Below are 22,109 nucleotides of genomic sequence, written 5' to 3' on the forward strand. Positions count from 1 at the left end.
AAAAACAGGTGGTCAGATGAAATCTTGGCATAAAGTCGTCAGAAAGGATGTTGAACCGCTTGGGGGTTTCCCAAAACCATGGTCGCAAATGGGACAAAGCATGCCTGGAGTTTCTTTGACCACTCACAGAACACAGAACCTAGTGGAAGCATTTGTCCGAGCAGCTTCTTGATACCGAGTTGGGCTGAATAGCCTGTGTCTCGTCTTAAGTAAGTAAGTAAGTAAGTAGTCCACTCCAACAATTCGATTTTACTAACACATATAGATATAGTGAAGAATAGGTAATGTTATTGTGAGCCAAATATGCACATTCATGGGACAAGATAAATACACCCTAGTCAGTCGGTTTCACCAATTAGTAACCCCATCCTCACGTCACGGGCCAACATTATCTAAAAAGGCAAAGGAGGGAACGGCGTGTCAATTTGGATAATTGTAGTTTGGCGTAAAAATAGAAAGCGCTGGAAATTTTTTTATTGTTCTTTCTTGAAGAAACAGCTAAAATAAATTAAGATTTTGGAATGCCGGCCTACAAAGATTGGAAAGAATTTGAAAGACTAGCTGAAATTCTGTATTTACAAAACCCATCAAAGGTTTGATGAAAAGTTTCTATTCATTTAACCTAAAAAGTTTGTGTATAGCTACCTTGCTGATTTGTATAGCTTATCTGGTTCAGCTTGGAAATTATGCTAGGCCAACAAGCCAAACTTTGACGTTAGAAAAAACATCCCCAGATTCAATCTTTGGGGTAAAGTTTACATTAACAGACTATTCAGTTAGCTAAATGGATATCTAATAGTGACCAGGGAAACCAGCTATGTATAAAAACTCTCTAGCATAATAAACTTTTTAAGCACATTAGCCTAGAGGTAGGTTCCCTGTTAGTTACATTCTTTCTGAGAATAGGCAGGTGGCCGACTACTAGGTGTCTTACCCGAATCATTTTTGTCACAAATGAATTTTTGGTAAATTTTTAGCAAATCATATTATTGACTTACAACTAAAGTGAATATACCACTTGATGCCTTTTTATATGCTCTTTACAAATATAATAATCATTTTTGTTGGAAATGAATTTTACCCTCACCCTTGTATATACCGATTCAGGGTATATAATTGCACATTAGGGGGGTGGGGGCATATTTTTTTTCTGTTGTAAATAGGAGGTAAGATTAAACTTTACCCCCCCCCCCCCCCCTCCCTCCCCTAATGTGCAAATATACACCCAAATTGGTATATATAGGGGTGGGAGTAAACTTCATTTCCAACAAAAATGATGATTATATTTGTAAAGAGCATAAAAAAAGGCATCAAGTGGTATATTCACTTTAGTTGTAAGTGAATAGCCTAATATGATTTGGTAAAAATTTACCAAATTTTACCCCACCCCTATATATACCAATTCAGGGTATATATTTCCACATTAGGGGTTGAGGTTAAAATTCATTTCTGATGCAAATGACAGGTAGGCTAGGCTAAGTTTAAACTTTTTAAACAAAAAGGCATTGAGTAGTATGTTTATTTAACCTATTCATGAGACAATAATATGAACTACAAAATATTTACCTTCAAACTTACCTCTATAGTCAGAATTGCATCCTGAATTTAACATCCATTTGTGTCATAAATTAACTATCCCCCCCCCCCCTTGCTAATATACAAATGGGAAGGTGCCCAATGGATATTCTTAAAAAAATTAAATTCTATAGTATGTAAAAATAATATCCAACTACACTCAGTATCAACATAAAATATCATGCTAGACAGATAATAACATTTTTAAGACTCTTACACCTTTACCTACCTAACTGAATATTTGACTGTCTATCTAATATATAGAATGTCTACCTAGTTGGATAATAATGTAGCTTAGTATTTCTGATATGTATCCAACTAGGCAGATAAGAAGATTCTCTAAGCAACTTGTGGTTGGTATCCAACTAACCAGATAATTGATTTCTTTTAGGCACAGCATGATCATCTAACTTGGTGGGTAAAACCACGTCTTAACACTCCTGATATATATCTTACTAGGAGGATAAGTAAATTCTATTATAGAGTTTTGGGATAATATCCAACTAGCCAGATAATTTTTTTTTCTTATGCACAGCAAGAATATCTAACTAGGTGAATAAGGCTGAGTCCTAGATCTTCTGATATATGTTTAACTAGGTAGATGTGTAAAATCTCAATGCAATCAGATGACAATATCCAACTAGCTAGACAATTAATTATCTTAGAATAAACATTGACATTTAACTAGGTGGATAATGAAGTAGCCTATCAAAGTCTTTCTGATATATATTTAGATAAGTAAACAATAAATTTTCTATACAATTTAATAACAATATCCAGCTAGCCCAATAATTAGTTCCTCTGGAATTATGCTATACTCCTAGGTGGCTATTCATTTTTAAAAGAATTTATTATCTGCCTAGCCAGGTATAGGCTAGGCTTACTAAGTTGCATGAATAAAGTATCTATCCAGCTAGATAGACAATGTAAAATAATTGTTAAGATAATTAATTTCTGTCTTGGTGGATATTATTACCATTTTACTTAGAGAATTCATTATTTGTCTAATTTGATAAATTTCAGAAGGGTTAAGATACAGTAGCCTAGGCTATTAGGCTATCCACCTAGTTAGGTGTTCATGCTATGCTTAAGAGAAACAATTATCTGGCTAGTTCAATATTATCACCAAATTTCTTAGAGAAGTTGCTTAACTGCCTATTTGGATTAATATCAGAAGGGCTAGGAAAAAGTGTTATCCACCAAGTTAGATGTTTATGCTGTGTCTAAGAGGAAAATTGTCTGGCTTGTAGGATATTATCACTAGTTTGCATGAAGAATTTACTTATCTGTCTAGTTAGATATATATCAGAAGCATTAAGTTAAAGTAGCCTATTATCCACCTAGTTAGAGATACTAAGTTGGCTCTAATGCTTTTTTGTATTTGGCTACCAAGCTAAAACTATTTTTCTTTTAAATTTTAATTATTTTCCTAGTTTGATAATTTCTTATTTGCTTAAAAGGATTTTTCAGATAGTTAACTAGATGGATAATTTTGGCAATAACTGAGTATGGTTGGATATTATTTTTACATTCTATAGAAAGGAATTTTTTTTATATTATCCATTAGGTATACTCCCAGAGGTAATTTTAAACTTTACCCCAACCCTGGTTTTGAGCCTTTAAGGGCTGAAAATAAAATTTGGCCTAGAAGCAATAATTGAATTATGAGAGAGCATAATAAAATGAATCAAGTAATATATTCACTTTCATTCTAGCTAAATCATATTGTAATCTGTAAATTTGCAACAAAAAAAATTGTCTAGTGAGGAAAAATTACCATTTGCAGCTGACTCTGGAATGGTAATTATTTTGATTAATCTTAATAGAATAATGATATTTGAAAACAAATCTGCAGAAATTTTTTAAAAGTGTCTAAAGTCTTTACACATATAACCATAGATTAGGGGCTATTGAGAAAGAAACACACATGTTAATCCTCTTGGTCTGTAGCCTAAATTACATAATTTTCATGCATTCTGCAATGTGATGCAATCAAAAAAGAACAATCCTCTTGTTTCAACCTATTTACTTATAAATTGAATCAACTGTGATGAAATCAAGAAACAGAAAAACACATAGGAAACACACAATTTGGGCTGTATGTTTGTACATTAGGGGGGATGGGGATAAAGTACTGAGATACTATGTCTAATCTAATGGTTATAGTCATTTTGTAATTTTGAAATTTTATTTTTATTAAAATAAAGTAGAAGGTACAGTTGATAAATTAAAATAATTAATTAAATATTAATTACTTAATTAAATAAATTAAGTTATCATAATTCAATAATTTAAATAAAAAATATTAATTGATAAATTAAAAATAACTTCATTGATAAACAAAAATTTTGTGAGAGATAGTTGGGGAGGGGCACTAATCAAGATTTTTCCCCAGGCAAAAGAAAGGCCAGAACTGCCACTGTTCATGACTGGTCTATTATCAGTCTCAAATCTGATAAAAAAAATGTTTTAGATTGATTTAGCATTAAAATTTGATGAACACAAACTGTCTATGTCTATGTGAGGAGCTAAGTGAAAAAGCTGCTCATAACAGATTCAACATATTGAAAACAAATCTGCAGAAATTTTTTAAAAGTGTCTAAAGTCTTTACACATATAACCATAGATTAGGGGCTATTGAGAAAGAAACACACATGTTAATCCTCTTGGTCTGTAGCCTAAATTACATAATTTTCATGCATTCTGCAATGTGATGCAATCAAAAAAGAACAATCCTCTTGTTTCAACCTATTTACTTATAAATTGAATCAACTGTGATGAAATCAAGAAACAGAAAAACACCTAGGAAACACACAATTTGGGCTGTATGTTTGTACATTAGGGGGGATGGGGATAAAGTACTGAGATACTATGTCTAATCTAATGGTTATAGTCATTTTGTAATTTTGAAATTTTATTTTTATTAAAATAAAGTAGAAGGTACAGTTGATAAATTAAAATAATTAATTAAATATTAATTACTTAATTAAATAAATTAAGTTATCATAATTCAATAATTTAAATAAAAAATATTAATTGATAAATTAAAAATAACTTCATTGATAAACAAAAATTTTGTGAGAGATAGTTGGGGAGGGGCACTAATCAAGATTTTTCCCCAGGCAAAAGAAAGGCCAGAACTGCCACTGTTCATGACTGGTCTATTATCAGTCTCAAATCTGATAAAAAAATGTTTTAGATTGATTTAGCATTAAAATTTGATGAACACAAACTGTCTATGTCTATGTGAGGAGCTAAGTGAAAAAGCTGCTCATAACAGATTCAACATATTGAAAACAAATCTGCAGAAATTTTTTAAAAGTGTCTAAAGTCTTTACACATATAACCATAGATTAGGGGCTATTGAGAAAGAAACACACATGTTAATCCTCTTGGTCTGTAGCCTAAATTACATAATTTTCATGCATTCTGCAATGTGATGCAATCAAAAAAGAACAATCCTCTTGTTTCAACCTATTTACTTATAAATTGAATCAACTGTGATGAAATCAAGAAACAGAAAAACACATAGGAAACACACAATTTGGGCTGTATGTTTGTACATTAGGGGGATGGGGATAAAGTACTGAGATACTATGTCTAATCTAATGGTTATAGTCATTTTGTAATTTTGAAATTTTGTTTCTATTAAAATACAGTAGAAGGTACAGTTGATAAATTAAAATAATTAATTAAATATTAATTACTTAATTAAATAAATTAAGTTATCATAATTCAATAATTTAAATAAAAAATATTAATTGATAAATTAAAAATAACTTCATTGATAAACAAAAATTTTGTGAGAGATAGTTGGGGAGGGGCACTAATCAAGATTTTTCCCCAGGCAAAAGAGAGGCCAGAACTGCCACTGTTCATGACTGGTCTATTATCAGTCTCAAATCTGATAAAAAAAAATGTTTTAGATTGATTTAGCATTAAAATTTGATGAACACAAACTGTCTATGTCTATGTGAGGAGCTAAGTGAAAAAGCTGCTCATAACAGATTCAACATATTGAACAACTTTATCTAGTTCCTCAAGCTTTGGGGTGTACAAATCCTTGTTCAGCAGAAAATGTAGGATTGTCTTAAAATTTCAAATGACACCCTTATAAGAAGCTTTAAACTTATAATTTATATGTTGCAAGAAGCTGGTGTTCTTGGGGGGAGGGGTGATCATGCAAAAATGTATAAATATTTTAGTATCAAAAGAAAAGCATTATAGTTATCTGATAAAAGTTGAGCGAAATCCAATAAACTCTTCAGATAAAACCTGCTTTTTCTTTTTAGATTCCAGAAGTGACAGTTTGTAAGGGTTGTAATTTGAAATTTCATCTGTGAGACAGAATGAATCAACCCTAAAAGTTAAAGAATTAAAAAAAAAAAACTTTGGCCATGCAAAGTTTTTGCATAGGAATTGCTTTGGTTGCATTTCATACTCATTAATTGTTCGGCTTGTAAAATTTACCTTGTCCTGTTGTGTTGCTAACTCACTGCAAGGAAGTCTAACTTCTTTTACCATATAGAAATAAATAGAAAGATAAATCTCAGGGTGAAGAAAACAAATAGGACTACAGCCAGTAGAAGGAGAAGCAAAAACTGAAACAACACAGATATTTTGTTGGATAAAACAAGGCATCTTCAACACTAAGAAACAAAGATAAAATCTAAACTTACCTAAAACTAAATAAAATCTAAAACCAAGAATTAAAAAAAAACAGTATCTATATATACAATTGTTGCTACTGTGATTGAAAATCACAGAAGCTAAATAAAGTTGCCTCAACACAAACACTTTAGATCCTTCATTTACCATATAGACTCCAGATGTAGAATGTTTAATGGGGGTTGGCATTTCGAATTATGAAGTTTGTCCTTGGTGCCCCTTGAAGGGGGATAAAAGCTATTCAAAAGTCATAAGGTCATCTTTCTCCCTGATTAAGATTTCAGTTAGTAAAACCTCTATTAAATGCTAAATATGACAACATATTTAACACTGTTGGCATAAAAGAAAACTCCCTATATGGCGTTTAATTTTATTAATGCAAAATCTAAGGTGCTAAAATCTACATTTTAAAAGCTCTTTCAAAATATGTTTAGTGTTCATGCTCAAAGAAGTACAGAGTTTATTATTGGGTCAAGGGTTTCTATCTTGTTAAGATGGTCTTTTGTTAGTGAAACGGTTTTAAACTTAAAATGTGCTCAGCAAACTGTCTCTAAGGTTTGTTTTTTCTAAAATTAAAATTTCTTGTTCTCTGTGTTTTCTCATTCTCTTTTGTTTTGTGAATTATTATTTTTTTCAGGTAAGATATACTATAAAATATGCTCATGATGATGGAATGGTGGTAGTAAAAGTAACTGATGATGCTACAGTAAGTTTTAGTTTAAAGTTTGCTTTCAATATGCTGCAAAATAATGATAAAGAACACAATGTTTCCATCATTCAAAATGTAGAAAGTTAAAAAGATAAATTTCCTGAAGACAATGATTAAATGCAACCTAAGTAAATATTCTGGCTAGATGACTAATAGCCTTGTTTAACAAAATTCCTTGCTAGCTACCAAAAGAGAAAATATTGCAATAAGGGATTTTCCTATAAGAAATTCTTTTATATGTCTTGCTTTCTCTTTGCCAACTGAATTTTCCGCGTGAATATGTTAAGGGTAATTGTCTGGCGTAAATTTTCAATAATGATAAAGAACACACTGTGTTTCCTTCATTCAAAATGTAGAAAGTTAAAAAGATAAATTTCCTGAAGACAATGATTAAATGCAACCTAAGTATCAAATGCAGCACAAAGATTGGTATGTCTATATAAATAAAAATTGGCAAGCAGATTAATATAACTAAACTCTTACTCTAGGTTTATTAATGCTAAAGCTGTATATCTTACCCTATACATTATGCTATTATAATGCTGAACTGTATGTTAGTTATATTTACTGATCTCACTCTGTATGCTCATTATCATGACTAATATTCTGGCTAGATGACTAACAGCCCTGTTCAACAAAATACAATGCAAACTCTAAAATAAAGAAAAAAACAATAATAATCTAACTCACTCACATCAGAAGATCCAGAAGGTTTATTTAGGGGCACATGTCCCTTCCCCAAGAGGCTGGAAACTTGAACTAATAACAGGGTTGGACAGACAAAAAATACCAGCAGAACAGCTATATTTTATCCTTTTTCTGCTAGCTGCCAAAAGAGAAAATATTGCAATAAGGGATTGTATAAATCTGTTATGAAATTGAATAGCTGTAATTAATAACTTTTTCATTAATCTTAACTGAATTTTTATGAGGTATTGAACCTAAGGGTAAGCCAAAATTCATATATTTTTATTTAGGCCTACATTATTTTTACCATGTTTTATTATTACTTTTTTATATATATAACTTCATTGTATGTTTTTCATTTTCACTTTTTAAATTATTTTTGGGGGTTTTCAGTTTGTCCTTATTTCATTGAAGAGGCTTTGAGTGTCTTAGATTCTTATTGGTTTATTTGTTTTCATATTTGTATTTTTCTGAAGACAATAGTCATGTAGCCATCATACTCACTTAGGTTATATTTTGATCACTGTCTTCAAAAAGTCATTGAACCTCTTATATTCTGTAATAATTTACATTTTACAATCTCATTATGTTTTGAATTATTTGCAAAATATTTTGTAGTAAATTTGTTGAGTCTTTGTTTATATTTGTTTGATTGTGATTAATTTTGAGACAAATGCATTTCTTGAAGTCTTGGATCTTTTTTAAGGCAAGATTCATGGTACCATAAATAAACATAATATAGATCTTCTACTAGTCATTGCTGAGTCTTTCTGTATAGTCATTTGACTATGATTAATTCTTGGAAAATCTTTTAATCATTTCACTCTTGCACCCCTCTCCCTCTCCTTATGGTTCCATCTATAGCTCTTGTTAATATATTTATCTTTTGTTTTGCATCTGCTGATGCTTTGTTCTCTTTGTGAATGGGCTCCTTAATTTGTCCAAATCATCAGACCTATATCTGATTATAAAGGAATTCCAGATCTGTTGTATATCAAATATTATTTAAAAGTGACTTAGGAATACAAATAACAATGGAAGCAAACATGATATTGCGATCAATAGAAACATGCTGCACATTCTAAAGTAGGCATTCTGTTGTTTGTGTTGTTTTTTATGTTCTGTACAAACATATATCCTAGAGCTATATATGGGACTATCAGGAGAGGTGAGGGTATGTTTACAAGTAAAAAAATTATTAACTTTTGAAAGAGTCTGAAAAAAGGCACCTAGCTATGTGTTCACGTTGTCTGAACATCTTTAGTGGAACCATGTAGAGATTTGACTATTTTTGTCATAAACAATTTCTATGAAACTTCTGTTTTTATAGCTAGATTCATGGCACCAGAAATAAAAATGATAAAGGCCTGCTATTAGTTGTGGCTAGTCTCATTTTCAAATGGTTAAAACTTGCTGTAAAGAAGTTAAAGGTTACCACTTGAAATGTTCACTGATTATCTGTTTGAGATTATTTTTAAATTTTACAAGTTGTACCTATAGATCAGGATCTTTTTGAAAGCTTTTTGATTAGCCTTTTCCAGCTGTACCTTGTCTCTTTTAAAGTCTTATTTAATGTCTTTTCTATTTCTTTATTATTTCTTGTATGTTAGCTTATGATTAAAGATAAACAAGAAAAAGAATGCTAGTGAAATGTAGCTTGGCTGAACCATATCATTCCTAATTTATTTTCTGTATAGATTTGGGAAATTTTCTAGAAAACTTTTCAGCTTAGGTGTCCAGACGCCAAACTGATTACTTCACTAAAACAAATGTAAACAATGTAAAACAGATGTATGACAATGTAAAAAAATGACAAGTAAAATAGATTGTAAAATGACAAAGCGAAATTATCTTTTGAGCTGTTTTTAGTTTGCTTCTATACTTGAGTGCTCTACCCACATACATGTGAACAAATCAGTGTTTCAGGGGGGCGAGGGGCGCCTAAAATTATAAAATGTTTTTGGATTACAATTTCTCACTTTTAAGAGATGCGAAAACCAAATCATGTTAGTGAGTGTCTCCCTTTGTGTGGAGATATACTATTTTTATATTTTGAAGGGAAGGGATTTTGATTTGTTGAACTGGCTTTGAAAAAAAACTCATCAGTTACAAAGTGCTGTCCCTCAAGTCACTCCTCCAATTCAGGAAAAAAATGGGAGTCACTTGGTGCTAAGTTAGGACTATATGGTATGTGTTCAAATATGTCCCATTTATATTGCTCAAATGACTGCTGGATTGGACATGCACTGTGAGGGTGGACATTGTCACAGATCAGGTCAGTTCCAGAAGTCAGTATGCCTCTTCTTCTCTTTTGAATATCTCACCATAGGCATCAGAAAGTTTTGCAAAGCATCTGCAGTAATTGTTGGTCCCAGCTTTATAAGCTTTACAAGCAGTACAACTATTTGTCCCTAAACACAGTTGCTATAACCTATTGACTGTTGAACATATGTGTAATTTTGTTGGAGGGGGAGGAGGGACTTGTGTGCTGTCCATTGTTTTACATTTCAAAGTAACCACCATATAGTCTGGACTTGGTGCTGAGTGGCTTCCATATTTTTCTGGATTGAAGAAGTTGTGCATCAGGCAACCCTTTCAAACTAACAAGAAGTTCAAATAAATCATTAAGAAACAATTCAAATCATTGGTGGCAATATTTTGGAAATGATATTTTCAAAGTTCTGTTGCAGATACAGAAAATGCCTCAATTGCCAAGGTGATTTAATAGAGAATAACCTTTATTTTACATTACTTTTGGTTATAAAAGGTGTTATGTAGTCGCCTGTCTTATCTTCATAGCAAATCACAGGTTAAAACAACAAAAAATATTGTGTAAATTGAAAGGCAGTCAGCTCAAAGAATTTATTTTCTAGAATTAACAAGTGACTTAATTCTGTATCAATGACTTAAAAGTGTCATTGATAGCTTATCTTAATAAAAAATGGGATTCAGGATTTTAGAGTGATTCATGTAGGGTGCCAACTTGAGGTGGTGGGAGTGTTCAAGATGAGAGCTTATGAACCTCTGGTGAAATTTTTTTTTTACCATAATTGAATGGATGTCTTGGACATTTCAACTAGTGCCAATTTGGGCCAAATTTGCTATTTTGTTGCAAAAAAATATGTTACTGTGGTAGTGATAGTGCAATCTTTTTTGTGACTTAAAAACAGCACTAGATACTTTTATTTCCCGTCAAATGATCCCTCTCCTAATATTTGACAATGATTGGTCAAACAAAATAACCCCTAATTTAAAAAAATATGTTTTTTGGTTGCTGAACCATAAAAAAGGTCACAATTTTCCCATTATCAAAGGGGCCTCTTCTGAAAAAGGGGGTGCTCGGGATTATATTGTAGATTATCCATGTTGCCTTGTAAGTTTCGTCATGATGCTAACAGATTTGTTTTCATTTGCAGTGTTTAAAATTCGAAACGGATTCTAATGAAGACATGAAAAAAATCGACAAGTTCATGGCAAACCTGACAAGGCACATGGCATCAAAGGAAGTCCAGTGATTCTTATGCTAATTGCCATTCCTTATGAAATGTTCTTTTTTCAGTAAAATACTACACCTCCTACTGATTTCTATTATGGCTGACTTATTAGACCAGTTTGACGATTTTGGTTTCACAGAAGAAGAACTAAAGATTCCAACTGTGAAATATGAATGTAGGTTCTTCAAAGCAACATCACTTTACTTTTTTTTTTCTCTCCTTTTTTTTGTATGCAACGGTGAAAAATGGACATACACTTAATTCTTTTTTGGGGGGAGGAGGATGTCGCTCGCCAAAGAACTTCTGGAGAGTTGGGGGAAAAAGTCAATAATTCTTCTTTTTTTTTTGCTAACATTCAAAGGTACAATACTTTTGTTATTTGAACAATTTTTGTCTTCTGCATCTGTGATGTTTTTTTGAATTAAAAGTTTATCATTGCCAATCATGATCTACCTTGAGCTTAAAAAAATTTTTGACGGTTTTTGACAACACAAAACTTTATCAAGTATATGCCAATTTAAAGTACCGCTACCAAGGATAATGGCAATTAAATCTGGTTACTTATATTGGTTATCTTATATAGTAAAATATTAAAATATGTATCTTAAAATATTAAGATAAATCGTAAATTCAGCTTTAATGAAAAAGACCTCTACTTGCAGTTATGCAGTTTTTGGCGGTACCAAGCACCAAAATAAAAAAAAATTGGGTGAAAAATCAGCTAAAAATATGTGTCACCAAGCAGCTTAAGCAAACTTAGCTTTGCTTCAAAGATGCAGTTGTCCTTGGGAATCAACAGAATGTTTGAATGTTTAGGGAAAACGTTGTAAAATTTATCTGATTAGTTTTGTTTATTTATTTTCACAGTTCTATGTGGCAACAGTGTCAAAAATGTATTTGTAGTAGTACTTGCCAACACAAACTTAATAAAACTCCTGTTTTCTTTTTATTATTCTTTTTCATTTTAGAAACAGTTCTTGTGAATTCATGTAGCTCCCCCAGCTACTAGCTAGCTTACTGTAGTTCTTGTATAGCTTTGTAAATCAAGCCGGGATGCTAATGGCTTATACAATTTTGTACGAAATATAAACTACAATAATGCGATAGTGCCTAAAATCTCCATAATTTTGAAACAACTTAAACAAGAATCTTAGAAAATTGTAGTTTTCAGGCATGTGTTGACCTAAGACGGAGCTACGAGGCTACAAATGTTTTCATTTTGATATCCTTTGTACTTTAAGGAAATGGACTGTAAAGAAAGGTCGTATCCAGGGGGGTTAGGGGGTTTGAACCCCCTCCCTCACCGAAATGTTTGTCCCAATCGTAAAAACGAATATAAAACAAGTTTTGATGCGTTTTAAAGTTTATTTTTAATCTTTACCCCCCCCCCCCCGAAAAAAACCTGGATACGGCCCTGGAAGCGACAGTCTTTTTTGCAGCCTAAAACAATAGGACGTTATGTTTATCATAAGTGAAGTCATTTGCACCTACTCGCAAATATTTGCCCGCTGACGCCTGTGGTGATTGCCAACATCATTTAGTATGAAAAACACTGGTAAACCAGATTCTGATGCATATTCTAATAAAAATCATTATTAAAGTAAATGAAATTCTTCAGCTGTTATTAATAGTACGTTTTTAGTATAAAAATCCCCTGCCGTTTTTGAGTATTGATATTTATTGCTATAACCATAAAGATTAAAACTAGGGCTCATAAAGATGGAATGTAATTGAGTATACAATAGCAGAAAAAAAATGATATATGAGAGGATGGACCCTTATGTCAAAAATTACATATATTAGGAATTTTTCCTTCGAGATTTAATTATTTATCAGACGACTTATGTTTTGAAGAAGGAATAATACATTGTAAAGATCCATTTGGTAGGCCATCTATAATTAAGTAAAGCGTTCAATTTATGAAAGGTAGATGGCAGCGTTACAAAAGTCAACAAAAGATAAATTTCGCTGTATCCAACTCGTAAAAAGAGACACGGTTCTCGTCAGCGATAAACGCATACAACTAACCCTCTCTAAGGTACGAATTTCAAATGAGTAATTTTTTTTTCGTCATGGCCATTTTTATTCCTTCTTTCCCTTTTCCGGCCAATAGCTTAACTATCTTCGGTTGTATTTTGAAATCTGAAAATGTAGGGTACTTGTGTACAATCCGATAAACAAGCGAGAAAATCTTATAGGATTTCAAAGATCTGATGAAAAAACAGGTTTCCGCTGGCTTGTGAGGTATTGCTCAATCTGGGAACTATGTTTAAACTTTAGTTTTTGAGGTTTTAGGGGGAAAAAAGGTATCTGGGTCTGGTTAGGTTACGTATTTAAAATATGCTATACTTTACCTTCATCCCCCCTAATGTGCAAATATATAGCCCAAATTTGTTTCTTAACTATTATATTTTCATCCTATTTTGTTTTATTTCATTAGCATTAACAAAACTTCACTTCTCGCGTGTTTATCGGATTCTACACAAGTACCAAAAGTAGATCGTTTTGTCAACATGAACCCTTTAACAGAGTCTTGAATTTTTTACTAGAGTCGGCTATGTTACTTCCGTGTTTGATGGTCTATTTATGGATCAAATAAAACTTAACATGGTTTCAAAGGAATTGTTAATTCCCATATTCAGAATTATTGGTCAGATAATAATTAAAACTACAAATATGTTAATAATAAGCATCTTCATTAAAGATATTTATATTTTAAACAGGAAACATTTATATTAATAGTAGATATCTCACAGAAGAAACAACTTTAAGAAACAACAGTTAAGTTCTGACTTGATGCAGATTTTGACAGTCTTATAACTGATTTTCTCAAAACTTCTGTATGTAGATACTTTTAATTCTACCTTTTGATATTGAACGAAGTTTCTTTTTCTTGACCTTTGATTCTATAATGTTCCAATTGAAAGCTAAAAAAAACTTAATCTTCGTGGCAACAAAAATGCAAAACGATGTATTGCATATGTTGCATTGATGTGTTCTCTTGTATTTTTTTTATTTTATAGGGGGGGGGGGGGGGTGAAAATGAATTAAATAAATTGGTCTTAAAATTTATACTAAATTCCTATAAAAACTAATGTCTGTTGTATAGAAGTGCTCTCTTGTAAAAAAAACTTTCCGGGGGAAGGGGGATATGGGGTCCACAATGACTTAAATATATTCCTATAAAAATTCATTCTCAACTAAAAAATGGATAAGCCATAGTTCTAGAAAGATTATGTTTGCTAATTGATCACCCTCTGTAACATAAAGTGCATTTACTAAAATGCTGAAGGAGAAATTTGATCAAATCCGGCACGTACACAGGAATTTGATGTTTTTTTTTAGGGGGGGGGGGCAAACCCTTCAAATCCCTTATTATGTGATAAGTATCAAAACATTATGGGAAAAAAAAAAAACATGAGATTCCGGAGGGGGGACGGGCTCGGAAGCCGCCACCTCACCCTGCGTACGTGCCAGGATCAAATGTCATACAAAGTTGCATCATTTCTTTTAAATCAACTATCCAATTCTTAATTGAACATGTGTTAATTCTATTTCATAATTGGTCAAACGATTGAAGTGATTTATTTAATAATAAATAATGAGCAGGCTAAATTGTCTCTGTAGAGTAGGGAGAGGAAACGTCTTAAATATTGAACGGAAAATTTTAAATATACCTGACTTGCTGCCAAATTCCATGCCTTTCTCCTTATAAAAAATGTGGATGTAAAACTTGTATCTAGTCTTTTGCACTATATGGTATGCGATTTATATACAGAAGAGCAAATTTAAATAGACACGGGTGAGATTTTTTCCATGGAGGGAGGGGGGGGGGGTAAGGACACTCTTTCTAGTCTAAATAGACAAAATCAATAATTAAGGTAATTTAGGTCAAAATGTGCGTTTGAAATTAGCTTCACCTATAAAAAAAAAAGGCGTTATGCTAAAGCACAGATTATCAGAAGGATCATATCAGGGTCGGTGTGCTTGTTTTTTTTTTATAGAATGTTCCGATTAAAATAAATTTTCGTAGCTAAAAGCCACCTTGGGTAAGTTGGCAGAATTTCACATTTAACAATATCTAAAGCTCCCTCTGCAAAACTTGTCTTTCTTGCAACATATCTTCGCTGTCATATCTAATGGTCGTATCTGACATTTTCAAACGTCTGAGGCAATTACCAAAAACTATTTGCTGAGCTTTTCTCAAAAGGAGAATCAGCAGGGTAATGTAGATGAGGAGGACTGAAGTTTGACTGAAGATCCTGAAGTGTGACTGAACATGCATTGCATTGCAGATCCTCCCTTTAAATGCAGCTCACCAAACGGGTTTTGGAAATTGTTCAGAAGTTTGAAAATACACGAACTTCAGATGTAAAAGCGACGATATGTCTGAACTAACTTATGACAATTCTGAAAGATGTTTTTTGAAGCCCGTAATGAAACTCTGCAATAAGTTTTCTTCTTCTAACATGAGGTAATATATCAGTTACCAACACGGTTTTTACTTAAAAAAAGATAGTTGGTCTATCTTTAAAGGTTCTTCTTCTTCTTGCTTATCTGGTGTATGATGTCATACGTCATATATTATATAATAAAATTGAAGAGTGTCTGGGTGGTCAGGCTCCTTTACTACTCAGTGGTATTGATTTTATAGTAAATAACGAACTCTAGCCCATAGTGATCGAAATATTAAAATAAAATGCAATTTTCGACAAACACTAAATTATCATGTCCAATTAAAGCCAGTAAAGAGCATAGCCATGTTAAACCTTCATTCAGATTTATAGTAAAGAACAGAATCTAGCCCATAGTAACCAAAATATACCTCGCCTCAGTACTTTAAAAAGTTTCTTCTTCTTCCTCTTGAAAATTGGCTGGGTCATCAGACCTCTTTAGTACTCGGTTATTTTAAAATATTTACTTATATTTTTGCTGGCTGCTTTTTAATGTTTTTTGCGGGATTTTTGTGCTAACCCCTGTGGGGAATCCACTATACCCCCCCCCCCCGTCTGAATGTCGGTTTGAATTATTCTCTTATTGTTTGTTCTTTTGCCCTACTTTACGAGTAAAGTGCTGAAACTAAAATTGTATAATATCTACTTTAGTTCCCTTTTAGTACATTTTAACCTCCTTTCCCTTTTAGTAGGTCCCTTTTAGGAAGATTTACTTTCCCTTTTAGTAGAAGAAGTTCCCTTTTATTAGATTTACCATAGTTCCCTTTCAATTTCAACCCGTTTATGGGGAGAGTTTAGGGGGAATCTGATTGCGATGTACTATTTTCATTGAAAAGGGAAGGATGACACCGGGCAAAAAGGCATTGGACCTACGAAACATCTTTTCCCCCTCCTAATGAAGCAGCCTTAGAAACCCCTAGATTAATCTTTGAAGAATGAGAAACGTACTGATAAATTTTTATTTTCTGAATGTAAAAAAATGATAACGCATCAACCGTATATCAAATGTCTAAATGGATGGGCTTGTATAAATAACTTTAAAAAAGAAAGATACATAAAGACACTCAAGTTAAATTCTGGAGATATAACACTAAAACAATGCATAGGGAATTTTAAAACTTTCAGTTGCTATAAAAAAAGGATATTGCCATCTGATCTTGATCGCTCCAAAGTAATATTTTCTTAGTGAGCCACGTACTACAACCACTAGTAACTTCAGAAATTACTAAAATCATTTTCATTTTTTTTTTAATTACTTTCAATTTTTTATATACTTATTTTGATATTCTTCTGTGTGAAATAAGCAAAATAAAAACTGGATTTTTGTTGAAAAAAACAAGATTTGTTTTGAAAATAAATAGTTTTATTTTAAAGGCGAATCACAAAAAGTTTTGAAAAGTCGTACCGTAACCTAACAACTGACTTTTAGTTATTTTCATCATCGTATACAATATTTTCAATCTGTTTTACCAGTTTTGCCAAAATTCTTGTTACGTTTTTGTGTCATACAAAAGTCGTGACATAAAGAGTTTGTTGTTAAATTGACAAATCTTAGCACGAAATCCTGTTTATCAGATAGTGAACAAGATTACCTTTCCTGTTTTCAAGATTAAACGAAGACGAACACGGGACAAACGCTGAAAGTAAAAATTTACTGAAAACTTCACGATACACTTCGTATTATGTTCGATAACTGGCAATAAGAAAGCCCAAAAACTGTTTAGTAAAACCCATTAAACGGAAAAACTCAAATTGGCAGTTCCGTTTTCAAGATTAAATGAAGACTAAAACAGAGTAACAGCTGAAAGTTATAGTTACTGAAAAGCTCCAGGAGAAACTTAGTATTAAGTTTGATAACTGACAACAAGAAACCACAAAAACCCACATTGAAGCTCAGCGATAAGTTTCCTCTTTTTAATATCAGTTTATATACCAGTTATCAGCGCCTAAATCTAGGTTTCGACTGTAAATCAGATCAGACACGTGCACAGTTGTTTTTTTGGGAGGGGGCTGCGTACATTCCTGAGTGAGTTTTTTCTCTGGCACTATCTCAGTTAAATATAAACTGAGATTTAATATCAGTTTATATACCAGTTATCAGCGCCTAAATCTAGGTTTTGACTGTAAATCAGATCAGACACGTGCACAGTTGTTTTTTTGGGAGGGGGCTGCGTACATTCCTGAGTGAGTTTTTTCTCTGGCACTATCTCAGTTAAATATAAACTGAGATTTAATATAAGTTTATATACCAGTTATCAGCGCCTAAATCTAGTTTTTAACTGTAAATAAGATCAGACACGTGCACAGTTGTTTTTTTGGGAGGGGGCTGCGTACATCCCTGAGTGAGTTTTTTTTCTGTTTAAATTCAAGAAAGATATACCATAGTAAAATCCGCGCATAGGAAAATTAGAAAAATACAATTTCTACAAAAATAATGTCTATGAGAAATAATAATGTATTTCTACACCGTCTAATTTTTATTTGCCCTGAAGAAGATATTATTAATGGATTATTTAATAGTAATCCCTTAAAACTTCTGAAACTGCTTACAATTGACGATACTTAATCGATATAGTTGATAATAATGATAATGTCAACTGAGATAGTGCCAGTAAAAGGATAGTGCTCCGTAGTATAGTGCCAGTAACATGTGCATTATGAGTTTTCTAGCTAAGCTCCTAAGAATAGGTTTTTTTGAAAAAAGTCACACAAAACGGATCAGCTATTCAATAAATAAATTGCCATATAGAATTGTCACAAAAAGAATGATCATGGTGATTCATTGATGAGACACCTGCCTTATGAGCTTGGTAACCTTGCAGATCTTGATCACCCTTCTGATGTGCAAATTCACTCTTGGGGTGATAACATCGAGGAGACATTTGAGCAATGTGCAGTTGGTATGTTTGGCTATATGACAGACCTTGAAAAAGTGGACATTGTCGATGTTATTGATATCGAAGTTTCTGCAAGTGATATGATTAATCTAATGTTCCGCTTTCTTGATGAATTGCTCTATAAATTCAGTGCTGAACCCAACTTTATATCCAAGGTAATATTATAGTTAGTCATAAATTTGGCTTTGTTTAGTTATTATGAATTATAAATTGTATTTAAAAAATTCGGTGCAGAGCTTAGAAAAGAGAAAACGGAGAAATATCAACAAACAGACTAGGAAACTGATGAGAGAGCAAATCTCAAGTTTGTCTCAAGATGTCCCAATTTGGAAGGGAGGGAGGTCCCAAAAATTGAAAGAAACCTTGAAAGGTTTCTTTCAATTTTTGGTATTTTCATCGGCAAAAATGGAAGAAACCAAAAATTCTCTGCTAAGTTGTGCTGGAGTTGTGCTTATGCTCCTCCGTTAATGGCACTAGTGCTTTTAATTGTGTTCATCTTAGAGCGTCTAAGATTTCGTCCTATTCAGTTTCCTATTTTCGTTTAGCCTTACTTTAATGTCGCATATCCGGTGGGGGCTTCTTTTAAGCATTATCTATCTCTCTTCATTGTCTCTTATTTTTCGCATTCAGTTATTTATTGTCCTTTAGTACTTCTTTTCTCTTTTCCTTTTTGCTCTCTTTATTTGTTTTTTCCTGTGATAATTCTCGCTCTTTGTTATTCTTGGTTGTTGATGATATGCCAGGGAGCAACATCAAAATAAGCAGTTTGTCTAGGATAAATTATATTTGTTGTAAAAACTACCGTCTGAATGAAAAATAACTACTCTATACCGTAACCTTTCCAGCTATTTCATAGTACTTGTTTAGGGTCAACCTGGGTTCAAAATTATCACATATACAGTGGTACTCATCAGCAGATAAACTAAAATATAACTAAAATCAGCAGATAGATAAACGTCATGAGCAGATAAACTAAAAAAAAAAAGTTTTTCTGCTGATGACGGTCACTGAATATGTGACTGAAATATCCAGATATTATTTTGTTTCGGTTCACTGTCTAATAAAAGAATTTTCCATATTGAAATGTTTATTTATACGTTTTAAAGGAATGTATATAAACTACATGTTTAGTAAAATGGATCTGGGGGCGGTGTTTGGTACCCCAATCGTCTCAGTTATTTATATTACTTTCGGATCAACTTTAGTAGAAAATTAAATAAAAAAAAAACAAGTTTTTTCAACTCAATAACTCGCTCTTCACGCTAAATTTCGAATTTTTGTTCCAATTCTTTAAAAATTACCCCTGAACAACAAAGGGTTGAATTAGAATAAATAGCTCTTTTGAGACTACTAAAAAAATTTTTGCGTAAAGAGAAAGGTGTTGACGAGGGGGCGAACTTCCTCGTCATAATTTCTGTTCGTTTTAAGTTTTAATGTTGCTCCTTACTTTCAGTTGAAAAAACTTGTTTTTTTAATTTAATTCCTGATCGTTTTTTAAATAATGCTGGGAAATCCGGTGCGCCCTTCATGGAAAATTCCCTTCCCCCCTGAAAAATTCTTCCATGGAAAGATTTTCCCACTTAACCTTCAAACCCCTCCCCCCACCAAAAAAAATCCCCCCTGAAAACGTCTGTATACCTCTTCGCAATAACCTATACTATATGTAAACAATGGGCAAAGTTTACAGCTTGCAGCCCTTCCCCCGGGGACTGTGAGGCATGAAGTCATCCTTAAAGACATAGTTACTGGATTTTTCGACTATGCTGAACAAAATGGATATCTCAAAATTTTGATCGGGTGACTTTGGGAAAAATGAGCGTGGGGGGGGCTAGTTGCCCTCCAATATCTTTAATCACTTAAAAAGGGCATTAGAACTTTTAACCTACGTTAGAATCAGCCCTCTTGCGATATTCTAGGACCACTGGGTTGATACGATCACCCCTGGAAAGAAAAAAAATATATATATAAAAAAAAACAAATAAACACGCATCCGGGATCTTTCTTCTGGCAAAAACAATACAAAATTCCACATTCTTGCAGATGGGAGCTTGAAAATTCTACAGTAGGATTCTCTGATACGCTGGATCTGACGGTGTGATTTTTCTATTTACTGGTAACCACTTAAATCTTCTGAAACTGCTTATAACTGACGGTACTTAATCGACATGATTAATGATAAGAAAGCCGATGGGATAGTGCCAGTAACATGTGCATCATCAGTTTGCCGGCTAAGCTCCTAAGAATATGTTTTATTAAAAAAAGAACGTCACGCAAAACGGACCAGCTATTCAAAAAAGAATTGTGATATAATATTATCATATAGAATTGTCATGATTGTCACAAAAAGAATTGTCATATAATATTGATGAAATCCGCCTTATGAGCTTGGTAACCCTTCCAGTTTTATTGTAAAACGATATTGATAATGATAGTAAAATTATTGATTAGCTTTTTAATAAATTTATAATTAATATTCCCTTGTTTTCAGAAAATAAAGATATTTGAGTTTGACAAGGAGAATTTTAAGATACGAGCTCGCGGATATGGGGAGCCATTTACTTTGGAAAAACACACACAGGGAACAGAAGTAAAGGCGATCACTTATTCAAATATGCAAGTCTATGACGAAGAAGATCACCAGGAAGCCTTTGTTATCATTGATATTTGAATTTTTATACCAAGTTGACTGAACACCGAAAATTAGTATTTGTTTGAAAAATTTTGATTGTAAGGGATTTTAGTGTTTTACACCCCATGGGATTTAGGGTTTTATACATTTATACCAAGTTGACTGAACAGTAAAAATTAGTACGCTGTGTGTTTGAGAAGTTTTTATTCTAAGGGATTTTAGGTTTTATACCGTAAGGGCTTTAGGGATTTATAATTTTACCAATTTGACGAGGTTTTATACCGTAAGGGCTTTAGGGATTTATAATTTTATACCAAGTTCACTGAACAACGAAAATTGTTATGTGTTTGAAAAGTTTTATTGTAAGGAATTGTAAGGAATATTATCCCTTTCAACCCTTAAATAATAAAAACCCGCTTAATATCTCAAAAGAAAGCCAATATCGTTCTGCTAAACTAATATTCCATACATAATTGTTGTTATTGTAAGTCAAATCGAGTTGCAACAGCCTTTATCCCCAAAAAGTGACCTGGTACCACTAGGAGCCTACTTTATGTATTTTGTTGTTAAGTGATAAATTTTGCTTTTTTGGTATATTTTTTAGTTTAAAGCTGAAATATAATAAAACAAAGGTAATCTAATGACAGTCTAATGACATTTTTTATTTTAATATATAAAAGTCAGGTATATAATATACAAAAATGATAGAGACGCAGCAGAATCATAAGCTGATAATTTTACATTGTTATTTAATCTATTCTAGAGCTTTTGTTAAAGTAGTTTTTGAAACGTCAGAATATAATACTCGACATTTGCTCACAACTTGCAGGACATGTTGCTTCTGGCCTTCGTCTTTTGTCCGAAGGTTGTTAAAGTCGTTTAATAATTTAACACCCCGCTCAGCCATATCGTTAACTACTTTTAATGTTTTGACAATTTTCAATCCTTCTTGGAAGCCATTACTCTGAGGCCAGATGTTTGGATGCTGTCTTAGGA

At 32.5% G+C, this 22,109-nt stretch overlaps 2 protein-coding genes across 4 annotated transcripts; both read left to right on the forward strand.

Moving 5' to 3' along the window:
• The first annotated feature begins 471 nt into the window (after positions 1-471).
• Positions 472-11,217, forward strand: Srp9 (signal recognition particle 9). The gene is made up of 3 exons (XM_089094130.1): positions 472-593; positions 6,881-6,949; positions 11,056-11,217. Exons 1-3 carry the CDS (start codon positions 522-524, stop codon positions 11,152-11,154), a joined length of 240 nt encoding a protein of 79 aa, XP_088950256.1. The 5' UTR covers positions 472-521; the 3' UTR covers positions 11,155-11,217.
• On the forward strand, positions 504-21,302 carry Archease (protein archease). 3 transcript variants are annotated; one of them, XM_089094126.1, is made up of 5 exons: positions 519-593; positions 6,881-6,949; positions 11,199-11,308; positions 18,410-18,639; positions 20,973-21,302. In XM_089094126.1, the coding sequence occupies exons 2-5, from the start codon at positions 6,939-6,941 to the stop codon at positions 21,150-21,152; spliced, it is 531 nt and encodes a 176-aa protein (XP_088950252.1). In that variant the 5' UTR covers positions 519-593; positions 6,881-6,938; the 3' UTR covers positions 21,153-21,302. The 3 variants fall into 3 exon arrangements, with proteins under 3 accessions (XP_088950255.1, XP_088950252.1, XP_088950251.1); XM_089094129.1 differs by lacking the exon at positions 6,881-6,949 and having other exon boundaries at positions 504-593; XM_089094125.1 differs by lacking the exons at positions 519-593; positions 6,881-6,949 and having other exon boundaries at positions 11,179-11,308.
• Positions 21,303-22,109: the final 807 nt, after the last annotated feature.

Source organism: Artemia sp. Qi Xiang Cuo, chromosome 9 (assembly GCF_049724085.1).
Source record: "Artemia sp. Qi Xiang Cuo chromosome 9, ASM4972408v1, whole genome shotgun sequence".
Lineage (NCBI taxonomy): Eukaryota > Metazoa > Arthropoda > Branchiopoda > Anostraca > Artemiidae > Artemia > Artemia sp. Qi Xiang Cuo.